This window comes from Bombus vancouverensis, chromosome 1, assembly GCF_051014615.1.
Source record: "Bombus vancouverensis nearcticus chromosome 1, iyBomVanc1_principal, whole genome shotgun sequence".
Classification (NCBI taxonomy): Eukaryota; Metazoa; Arthropoda; class Insecta; order Hymenoptera; family Apidae; genus Bombus; species Bombus vancouverensis.
In genome coordinates, this window is record NC_134911.1 from 9,340,176 (window position 1) to 9,352,536 (window position 12,361).

General features: G+C 48.6%; 1 protein-coding gene across 3 annotated transcripts in view; it reads left to right on the forward strand.

Moving 5' to 3' along the window:
• Positions 1 to 243: 243 nt before the first annotated feature.
• LOC117153313 (uncharacterized) overlaps positions 244 to 12,361 on the forward strand; it is a 45,208-nt gene continuing 33,090 nt past the window's right edge. For 2 of the 3 annotated variants that reach the window (XM_033327240.2, XM_033327239.2), the window contains exon 1: positions 244 to 3,665. In XM_033327240.2, the coding sequence (XP_033183131.1) occupies positions 3,375 to 3,665 (291 nt within the window). In that variant the 5' untranslated portion in view covers positions 244 to 3,374. The remainder of the gene's footprint in view (positions 3,666 to 12,361) is intronic. The other variant, XM_076617586.1, reaches the window with a different exon arrangement.

Here is a 12,361-nt window from a genome sequence, read left to right on the forward strand (position 1 = left end):
GTGAGCTAAGCTAGACAGCTGGGATCAGTCGCGCTTTGGGCGTGAGCCAGTCATAAGCAAAAGGCAGAGAGGTTGATACGAGGGTAAAGAAACAGGGAAAACGAGCGAGCGAGCGAGTTGACGAGGAAAACAGAGATCGAGCGACGTTGGTGCCGGAGCGGGGTGGGGTAGAGATAGAGAGCGTGAGCGAGAGGAGGAGAGAGCCAGGAGCATGGTCTGTGGACTGTGGAGGGCTGCGTTCACCGGGCAGTTACTCCGGAACCGTTGCCTTGACGACACGCATCCGCGCATGCGCGTATGCAACGCTACGGGTGCACCACGATCGCGTCACGAGCACCAGTTGCGTTCGCCACCCTCACTTTCCTCGCTATTACAAACTTTTCTCCACCTCTGTTGTTATCGCCCGGCCCGCTGGAACCACCGCTACCATTATATCCGTTACACCGCTAGTGTCTCGCAACCATTGCTCGTTGTCTTGCCCGCTGCCATTGTTCTTCCTTCCGTTGTCATCGTTGTTACTGTTGCTACCACCACCCACCATCGCGTCACCACCACCTCCACCACCACTGGCACCACTCTACCGCGTTACAGGTTGCCACTTTTGATGCTGTTATCGTCGTTTCCCGGTCTCTCGTTATCTTCCTCGTTATCATTCGCATCTTCCGTGATCAATTAATTCATTCAGCGATATTCTACGATTTTCCTATTCTCATTCTCAGCCTCTTTCAACGTTAGCGTTCTTTTTTTCTCGTAATTGCACGAGCAAAGAAAGATATTACTCGAAGGGAGAGCACCCTGTATTCGTATTAACCGAAGGGCATGCGTACCGTTCCGAACAGAGAACGTTGTTTACACATGTCTATGCGTGTTTTATTACGTCGCACCGTCGTCGCGGTCGTCGTTGCGTTTTCTTTGAATAGTTCGACACGGATAGTTTAGAAGCTACTAGGTACCTACTGTTCCATTTCGAGATTACCCTCTACCTTCCGGTGATTGCATAGCTCGACCTTCGATTCCTCCATTTCACCGTTTTCTCCTTCCCCAGCTGCGCCGCCGCCACCACTACCACCACCTTCGTCGTTACCACCACTTCCGTCACCTCCACCATTTCCACCACCATCACCACCTCCGCTACTACCACCTCCAGCTTCATCTCCACCTCCATTTCCTCCTCCTGCCGATTTTCCCTCTCCTATTCTATCGCATTCTCCACCTCTTCCTGTTCCTTCTGCGCGGTTCGCGCATACCCTTACTACGAGCGGCTGGCTGTCATGCGTCGACGGTGCTTCTGATAAGGCGCGACCGTATCGGACCGTTCTTGTCGATAATCCGTGATCGACTCGTCAACGTTCTGTTTGCTCACGGTTTGCGTCGACTCTTTCGTATCAAACCGCTTGATTTCAGTGATTTTACGGTGAGACCGTGAAATTTTTCACGAGGCAAATTCTCCGATAGTTTCTGCTAGTCGACTGGTTCGCGGGACAAGCAGCGTAGAAATTTACTCTACGAGCGTTGCCCGATCGATTCGCAACGTCGATGCTCTATTTATCGTTTCGTGCAACGCTGTCGTCCGATCGTTCATCGTACGTTCCTCAAATTTCGACCAACGATCGAGTGTGTCGCTGTCACAGCGATAGGAAGAATCGGAAAACTAGGACGGAGAAAAGGTGGTTTGAGAAGGAAGCAAGGGAAAATCGAAAAGTGAGAAGACACCCCTGGGTGATCGATTCGGCTGTTGATGTATGGTGACCGTGACCGAGAGCGGGACCGGGACCGGGACCGTGACTGTAACCGTAATTGTGACTGTGACGTCAAATTTTGGTGTATTTCGATCGAAAAGGAAAATACAACTGGCTGGTGTTGATCGATGTTTCAGCGTGAACACGTTACAGCGAACGATCGTAAGAATATTAGCGATAGTTAGTGGAGGAACCACGAGTGCACTGCCGTTCGATGTTTTGCTGTCGTCGCGAAACCTGCCGCTGTACTTTAACGTTGGAAAAAGCAGCGGCAGGTCGTCGTCGTTTTCGTTTGAGTTTCTTTCGGAGAGCATGATGCGATATTATATAGCAAACTGTGGAAACTCGAGCCGAATCGATTCGTCAACATAGTGCACACGATAGCAGAACGAAAGGTCAGGCCGTACCTACGACCGGAGAAACCAGAAGGAAGAGAAAGAAAGCAAGTGGGATTAGTCGCGTGTAGTTAATTGGAAGAAAACAATCGGCGAAAACATGGAATTCCTTTGGACAACTCGACACAATTACTCGTTGCTCCTGGAACGCGCCGCATTTGCTCTCTACTTTCAAATCAAATAAGATTAATACCTTCGCTGTCTTTAATTAAAAAAGGTTACAAAGACGAAGGAGATGATTCTTTGGGAACGTTGAAGTCGACGTTGATCGAGAAACACGATAGACTGGACACGATCTCGCCAAGGGTACCGCGAAAAATGACGTTGCGTGTGATTACTCGAAGCGATTGTCTAACTGTTGGATTCGCGACAGAGGTGAGAAACGGATGATCGTTTTCGATGTAGAACCGATGCGACTCGAATAGCGGTGCGAGTTGCGTTTGCATTTCGTAGGAATAGACGCGATTCACGCGTGTATAGCAATCGAGGGTAAACCGAAAGGCGATCCGAGATTAATCGCGGAGCATGATCGTCCAGGAGGAAGACGCAAGGTTAACTACGCTAACGCATTTCAAAAGTTTCCGAGCATCGTCGACGACGTCTGACGAGGAACTCTGTCGAGAAATCGGAACGTTGCGGGATAAACGAGAAGAGCGAGTCGCAACGTTTCGTTGATCGGCTGTTTGTTATCGGACGAGAGGAATCAGCACAAAGGAAAGAAACAAGGCGTTTGACCGGCGCATACACGACGGTTTGTTCCCGTGGCTGTTCCTCTCTATGTTGGATCGAATCAGGGCGCAAAGCCGCGCGATCGTCAGGGCGAGAGGTTCCTTGATTCGCTTTAGTGTCGTGGGCACCGAATAATCAACGTCGTTGTCTTCAAGAGAAAGAAAGGAAAATCGACTGATAGCGAGGGAAGCGTGGCGTGACAATAGTTGGTGTTTGTCGGAAGCGAAAGAACGAATAAGAAGTGGAAAAAGGACGTTGATCACGAGGTGGATGGTTAAACCTCGGTAGGTCGCCAATTCGGGAACAGACACAGTTTGGAACCAGAACCAGGACCAGAGTCGGAGCCAAAGCCACAGGAAGAGACGAAGCTCAAGTCAGAGTCTCGAAGTTAGAGTCGGAGTCAGAGTCAGAGTCAGAGTCAGAGTCAGAGTCAGAGTCAGAGTCAGAGTCAGAGTCAGAATTAGAGTCAGAGCCGGAGCAGCAACGTTTCTACGATTCTCCGCCACCACGAATGGACGTGAGCGTGTGCTGCTTGCCCGCCAGTGCCGGCTCGGGGGCCCAGCACCCTCATCCAGCGAGTTTGCCTTCCGGCGGACAGCCGACGATTCAACCACCCTATCAATATGCCGATCAGATAGTACCGGATCGGGGTCAACCCGACGGATTGCCGGTACTCGGTTGTACCGGTCAGGATAACTGGCAGCAGATCTCATCCGCTTCGAACGTCGTTGGTGCTGTCACCGCTGCCGCCGCCACCACCACCACCACCACCTATATCGATTACTCCTGGTTGCAGATGCAGGTGAGACGATCATTTTTTCCCCTCTCCTCCCCTTTCCTTTTCGTTCCTTCCCTTTGCTTCGCTTTGCTATGCTTTGCTTCGATCGCCACGCGGCTCACAATTTTATCATTTTCTAGCTTCTTACTCGATCACCAGCGTCGTTTACAATTCGCTTCGTAGCTCTTTTTCCCTGGATCTATTTCGTCGATCGTTTGAAAGAAACGCAGGGCTTAACGATCCTTATCTCATCGAGACGATGAGTCATGGTATCGATGACCGACTCGCGGCGATCGTAACCGTTCGTTGTTAAAAACTGTCAACAAACGACGAAGAATCTCGCGGAATTGATCTCGCCCGTGATTAACGAAGAAAGCAACATCGCGATGTGACTGCGGCGATGAGGATACCGCGATCGGATATTTTCGTGGAATACGGTTTTTTCGCTGTGTTTCACTGAACGCCAGGCCGCATTGCCTCGTAAAAGAATACGTGGACGCGTGTTTGCAGATCGATCGTGTCGGAGAAGGAGTACGAGATAGCGTATCGATTCCGAGCCAGCGTTAGATCGTAAAATAATAGAGCGAAGTAATAACGGCCATTACTATTATCTTGGCCCGAGTAATCGTTTTTCCCTTTTAGACGCAGAGCGGTGTTTCCACATAAAGCCGCGCGCGTTGTTGACAGGGCAAATATCCTTTGATACGCCGTCCGTCTGGGACACGCGTCGCACGCCTTTCCACCTTACCGACGAACTCGATGACTGTACGAGTGCTCCCTCCCCGGCTCTTTGCTTCGACCTTCGTCTCACTGCTCTATTTACATAAACCTACGGTTCGACTTGTTTCGCGAATTAGTCTATCTCATTAATTTCTACGTTGGGATTGGCTCGGCCTGCCTAGATTCGATTCCATTCGATTCGACGCGGTTCGATCGCAAACCGTTCTCGCTTGTTCGTACCGCGTACAGATTCTCGGCAAGCGAGCAGACGTTTTCAGCGACGTTCCAGCTGCGCGTTACTTACGTTTCCAACGTAACGTCCACCTTCCAAGGCAAAGGAATTCGACCGATCGAAGAATAAAATGACAAACGACGGTGGAGTCCGGGTCGGGTTGCACCGTTTGGCGATTTCGTTTCGAAACGGCTCGTCGATGGTGTTCGGTGCTCGAATAAGACTAGAATAAGGCTATACGAAGCTAATTAAAATTCGGGAGCTTTTTCTTTTCGGTCGTAGAGAAGAGTGACGAAGACCGATCGGAAGCAAGTCAGTGTTTTCGACTGACTTTCGAGCGCCAAACGTTCCTCGCTTTTTCTACGCGACGACGAGAATAGACACGCGTCCTGACTACAGTAGGAAACCGGTTCTTCTTACCGTTATCGATACTAAGTTTTGGTAAGCGAAATTTGCACCGACCAATCGTTCGACGATCGTGCACAGGTCGGTCTGCCGCATATCCGCTGATCGGCAACCTCTACGTATCAGTATCGTACATATTCTTCGGATTGTACGGTTCGATCTCGAAACAGAGACAGAGAAAACAAGGAGAAAAGAAACTGTAAAAACGACCGGACCGTGGTGAAGAGCAAAAAGTCGCGGGTGCAGAGAATGGGTGACTGTACGTTTCTAATTAGCCATCACCGGAACGCAATCTAAACGTATTGTGACGCGCGTAAGATAATAAGCGGACGGAAATCCACGATTATCGTGGTCAGGCAGAAAGGGCATCCCGACGACGAGCACCGGACGAACCATTTCCACGGTTCACCGCCCTTCGTTTCAGTTCTGCGTATGATTATCGTTCCAGTGATTATTTTGCTCGATGTTCGAGTAGAAAACAAACGCAATTAACATTAGGCTCGAAGATCGCTCGACTCCAGCTAAAATGTAGTATGTGGACGATCGTGTTTGCTCGAAGGGAAACTCTCTCACGCGTTTAACGTTACCGAACCGATTGTTCGTTCGCTTGTGCTTTTTTACTCGTGTACACGTGGGCGGTTACGGAAGTTCCAATCCTTCACCGATCGTACGCTTCAACGTGTCTGCGTTATTATTTTTCGTAGGTTACGTAGTTCGCTCGCACGTCGCCCAATCACGACACATCTCTACCTGGAAAAGATCTATAGAAACATGGTTGAACGTTTGAACGGTCGAACGTCGGGACACGTTCGAAAATAAACAGAGGAAGAGGGAAACGCGTCCGATATCGGACGTATCGCGAACCGCGAGTACGTATCGGACGAGCATCGAGTCGCTCTGTTCTCTTCCACTGGTAGTTCGCAGTTCGCAGCTCGCAGTGAGTCACAGCGAATCGCGGACGAATGCGCGAGTGGGTGGCCGTGCGGTTACTCGCGTCTTATGCGTTAGATGTATCTGCACAGGACTACTACGGTCGGATGAGAAACGTTTTTATTTTTTTCCCTAACAAACGTCTCTCTTGTCCTGTTTCTTTTTATTTTCGCGTATAATTAGCGAGAAACAGTCAGCTAGAAGGAAAGAGGTATTATCCTCTGGCTATGGGGACAGTCGTGTTTCGATCGTTGGATCGCCGAGATTTACGCATTGTCAGGAACATTGGCTTCCTCCGTTTGGCAACCTCGATTCGTCGTCGTTATATTTAGTTACGTTTGAACTGCACCAAACCAATGTTACGGACAATTTACTCGCGAAATTAGTTACAAAACGCTCGACCTATCTACCCATCAGTCACTTCCTCTTCCTTCACGTTAAATAGATGGACGGCCATTAAACGCCGAGAGTGGAGGAAGAGTTATTGTTCGCGAGTTACCATAATACATTCGAACGCATACACCACGAATCGTAGGCTGCACGTCCGTTCGCGTTTCCCCCTCCCTTTTTTTTCCAATTCTTTCGCGTCAACTATAAAGAAACTATAAAGAAAACCAGCCGCACAGGACGTGAAAAGAAGGTCTTAACGAATCGATTCGCGTTCGACGAAGAAACGTCTTCCTTCTCGCTATCGTTCGTAATATCGTTTCACCGTTTCGGTAGCTCCAAGTCACGGGCTACGATCGCCAGGAAACAGATATGACGCGCGTCGCGAAGCGTGAAAAGCTCGAACGCACCCAACGATTACGTTCAAATGCACGTGGATATACGTATCCCTGCGTAAATGGATACATATAACCCGAATGGTGGGAACAATCGGCCGACGATTTACGTGCCGTCCGATCACTCGTACGATAACGTTGCAGCTTTTCTGGGTATTTATCGACGACGATGGTCAATCTCGATCGAACGTGGCGACACCGAGCGTATTTTCACGCGAAACCTGTAGATTCGTCGGGGAGATCCAAGCGAGGAAATGTCTCGTGGATCTTTTCTTGAAATTACGACGATGACCACGTCAGCGACCGATGTGTCGCGACAAGAATGACCGACGATCGAGAAAAATCATTTCTAGGAGAGATAGAAATTAGCGATTGGTATAACTGCAAGAGAGGGACGTATATTTGTTGATACACTCGGCAGTGATCGGCGCGGTGTACGGTGCGGTAGGCCGAAGGCGACGGCGCGGCGGCGTGGCGCGGCGTGGCGTTTCCGCGTAGAGACGCGTTCCAGTCGAGAGGATCGAGAGGGCAACAGGTCGATCGAGAAGGCGCTGCTTGGCTGGCCGGTGCTGGTATTCCGGTACGGTTCGTCACGAGCCGTATCGCGCCAGTCGCCGCGAATCGTATCGCGAATCGTTCGATTTTCTACCGATACGCGCTACGAGAGGTCCGAGGTGCTTCGCACTTACCGGCTGTTTCATCGACCACGTGGAAAAGGAATATAAACTTGCTACACCGTTATTCGTTCGACATACGCTCTGGTAATTTACTCCCTAGAAGCAGCACGAAACCAACAAATTTCCCGTTACTACCTGTCGAAACGCTTCGATGATAATTCACAAATAGAATCATTTTCTTTCACTGCCGCGATTGACATGCTACCGTTTAGTCCGCTCGCGGTTGCAGGCGAATTACGTTTTACGAGATCGTTGGAAAGAGGAAGGGAGATGGCGCGAAGAGGATCGACGAGGATCCACGCTCGTATCTACGTTCGAGTATCGTAGTTCGTAATCCGCGAATGTCTCTGCACGACACGTCATTCGTGAGGACGGTCGGAACGATAAGTTCGAACAGCGTGTTCGTTTCAACGCTTTAAAAATATCGTTGATCGAACGACGAGAGAATGGAAGAACTTCGACCGCCATACCGACGATCGGTTATCCACGAAAACGGATAATCGAAGACGCGAGAATGATCGATTAGAATGGAACGCGACAAGAGGAGGGGAGTAGGATAGAGCGTATAGAGTGTGGCGGATCGACCGATGGCAGTACAATAAGGGTGTTGTAAGTAAGAAGCAACGAAGACCTCATAGAAGGTAACCTCGTGGCATTGCATACCTGATGTTCGCGAACAAGCTCTTTGTAGCTGGTACGGAAGTCTCGACTATATAACACATTAGCATTACGAACTAACACGGGAGACGGATTGTAAAGCAACGGTGTATCTGCTGTAATAACTGTGAAATGACTTTGCGCTCCTCATACCAATGAGATGGATTTTAATGGCTCGACACACGACCGTGTCTTCCTACTTCAAGCGCGTGCAAAAATTTGACTTTTCTAGCCGAGAATGGAGTAGCTGTTGTCACTTTCGTGTTCCTTCGTACTTTCTTGCCCGCATATTTTATGCAATCTCATTTGACAACGTCGTGACGAATGTTATCGATCGATTCGATCGCGGTGTATCTTAAAAAATCGTCTCGTTACGCCAACGTCTCGTAACGTTATCGACGGCTAGTTAGTTTTAACGGGGAAAACAATCGACAGAGGGTGAAACAGAGGGGACAAGGCAGACGAAAGAGACGCGAATCGTTTTCGGTTGGGCGGATGCTAGTTGATTATCTGTTTCTGTTGCGCTCTCTCGCCAAGTACCGTTATACTTGCGGCGCCCGGGGCCTCCAAGATCCCTTCTTTCCTCCTTTCCTCCTTTCTTTCTCCTGTCTACTCTGCTCTTCTCTGCCTTGCTTTACCTCACTATACTTTACCTTATCCTTATCTTCTCCCTTCTCTTCTCTTCTCAGGATCTCACTCTGGCCTAGCTTGGCCTGTCTTGCCCTGCCCTGCCATGCCCTATCCAGCTACCCGATTAATCGCGCTACGCGGAAACAGATTTCTATCCGGTGCAACCAAATTTCGAATAATAGAACGATATGTAAACACACATACACACACACACACATATATATATATGCGGTTGATTCATCGTTGACACATCGGTGTAATTTTAACTATGTCGTGTTAGTTACTTTTTCAAAACTCGTCGAACAAATCGTCGTTAGATGTGATCGGGAATGAAAAAAAAAAAAAAAGAAAATGGGGCGGGCAATAGGAAAGTTTGGCTTATTTGCATAATATCGTCACGAGTCAGAATTAAAAGATCGGATCGGTGGAAAGAAAGAAGCGCAGTGGCGGTGTTGTTGAACGGCTGATTTATCGCCGGCAGACTTTGGGCTACTTTCTCGAGTCGGTCATTACGTAAAGGTTGCCGGCCGTCCGAACGTTTCGCGCTGCTTCGTTTTCGCGAACGTGTCGCTTCGATAAAACCGCGAAACGTCCCACCTCGTCTGGCTGTGGTGTCGCGTCGTTCGCAGCGTAGCCGAATTTGCGACCGATCGGCCGAATTGAAATCGAGATCGCGTTAACAAAAAGGATACCATCGTGACTCAAGGTTCGCGCGTCTTCGTTCAAGGACAGGATTCGATCGCGGTTTGCTATCCAATTGGAATAGAAAGTTGAATCGCGTTGACGCGAGCGTGCGCTCTCATTGGTACCGATCGCGTGCATAGTATAGTCGCATGTTGGCAAGAGAAACAGAGGGAAAGAAAGAGGCAGACATATATATGGAGAAAGAGAGAATGAGAGAAAGAGGCAGGACAAGGAAAGAGGAGCGCTGGATGATGAGTCTGACTGGAATCCTTTCTGAACGTTGACCTACGCGGTACTGAAGATCAGGGAAACGTAGGTATATCTCTACGTCGTCTTTTGCACGCATCGTGCATCGCAGCCAACACCAACACCAACCAACAACGCTTAGGTCGGGTCGGTAGTGAATCCGTTATGAAATATGAAGTATTAACGATGTTTATCGATATAAACCTATAATCGTGCGTCACTTGCAGCGTTGAATACGAAACGATAGCTCTCGTGTATGCCACGACGCGTGAAGCTTTTAATCGTTTCTCTTTCAACCGTCTGTCACAGTATCCAGAGAGATTTCGGTGTTGGCACGGAATATCAACGATATCGGTGATATTGGCGATCGCGTAAACCGAGCACTGGATATATCCGAAGGAATGGCGAGGAAGCGGCAGGATAAAACACAGGAATTGACATTCTAGGCAGGGTTTTAGCGAGAAAAGCTAGCTGCTCGCAAGGTCTGTCGATTCGTGATATACGTGATATACGTTATTAAGAAGTTCCGAAAGGGGGAGCGCAGCGTGTCGCGAGTCGGCCGATTCGAAAATAGTAGCGGCCGTTCGAACGAACCGACGAAAATCGTTTAGTGGACGATACATAGATGGATACGTAATAGAAGAGTCGCGTGCTCCAGGGGCGTTTCTCGCTAGTAGAAAAGTTCCGAAGGAGGTCTTTAGCCTTCGGCGCGTACTGTGCGGCCTGCAGGAAGACCGGTGAACAGCAGTGACTTTTAAGATGCGTACCGACACGCATTCTACGTGTCTCTCGGCTGCGTGGCAATCGTGTCAGCAATGCCGGGAACCGTGAAACGCATGTAAATCCTCTCTTTGCACAGTCAGGGGACAAAAGTCGATGTAACGCACGTTCGCTAGAGTACTTTCGAACCAGCAGGTACCACGCTACTACTTTCAGTCAACATTCGACCGAATTTTCGAACGCGATCGCCCGCCTCTTCTTGCTAACGAATCACACTTTTCCAACCACGCAAGGAAGAAGACGGATACAAGGAAACATGGAACGTGGGACGAGTAAAAAGTTCGCTGCCTCTCGTTCAGAGACGTTGCATTTTCGAAGACACCTTTCCAACGTATTGCGCAACGCCGCAAAGGCGGATATAGGTCAAGAAACAAGATTAGTATCTGCGGAGCACGACGTGCAAGCATAAACCGCGGTCTCCGTTCGGTTTGTAACGCCGCCGTTCGGAGAGAGCACCGGAGACTTTCGCGATAGTGTTCCATTCTATTCCATTCCATTCCGTTCCCAGTCTCTTATAAAGCGATAGCATTAGAACGACGTATTGGATGCGACGCGATACTCGGCCGGTAATTCGGCAACGATTCTTATCGAAGGAGCTGACTTTTTTAAAAGAATCTGGAATATCAGGCTTAGTTCGGCCAGATCTATGTACGTTATAACCGTGATACTACCCGAAGAACGTTCGATAGTTAGGAAAGATAGTTGCAACAGTCGATCGAAGACCGTTCTTATTACGCAAGGTATAACAAATCGATAAAATTATTGGCCGAGCGTTGGCAAAGGTCACGACCCGTCTTCCGCGATTTACGTTTTTCGCAAAGGCGCTGTAATCCGTCGTCTTGTACGATAGTAAACACGCGTTAGCTATTAGGTGGAAATTTAATGGCTGGTTACGTAATATTCAGAGAAATCGTCGATGTGGGACAATTTATTTTCGATAAGAAGTTTTTGACGGATTCTTAAACGAACACACAAGTCGTATCTTTAGATAGAGGAACGGAACGTGGATATCTATTTGCGGTGAAATGATCGCGTGCATCGATTAGAACGACGCAGACGCAAATGTGAGAACGACACCTGAAAAGCAAACGGACGCGATATTTGCTCGGCCTTTTTCATTTTTTCTCTTCTTTTTTTTCGGCTTGATCCGTGTTTGACTTCCGATGACGTTTGCGAACCGCTTCGACACCGATACGGCGTTTAACGTAGCCGTTATCTTCCTCCGCGAATACCGGTTTGTATCCCTTTTCTCACGGTTTTCGCACAAGCTGCGATATTTCGCGATTCTGCGCGCAGGCAAAAGCCGTCGAACGCACACCGCGAAGTTCCGCAACCAAAGTACGTAGAGCCGTACAAGTTACGCGAGAAAAAATGACGCGTCGCTCATACAGCGTCAAAGTTAAATACGAAATACAACGAAACGACGGGTTAGATAGTAATAAGGTAGAAACAGAGTAGAATAGGTCACGTAAATAAGCAATTAGTTGACTGGTTGAGCGGTAGCAAGCTATGACAAATATGGAAGAACGAACGAAAAGAATCGTAGAGCAAATCTGTTTCTAAGCTGATGAGACCGCGATTACATAAATAATAATAATAATAATAATAATAAGAGGAGAAAACGACAATCGATCAAAGGATGATACAGCAATGGGGAAACAGAGTGAAATCGAAGAACGACGTATGGTATTTTGGTGTCGCGAATCGTTGTCAGGCAACGAGAGTAGGTCGGAACGAAGAAGGTAGGAAATGATCGGCGTTCGTTTACAGAGAGTGAAGCGTCCGCGAATATAGAAGCGTGAATTATGAAATACGCGGTTGGCTGGGCTGCGTTGGTTTTCTCAGTTTCCCTCGTCGCTCGTCGAGCGTCTTATCACCGGTAAACACATTCTTGTAAAAGGTACACATCGTTGCAGGTTAGATCGGCACTGCGGCCAATGTCACATTGAGATTAGATTGTTTGCAATTACTTGCTTT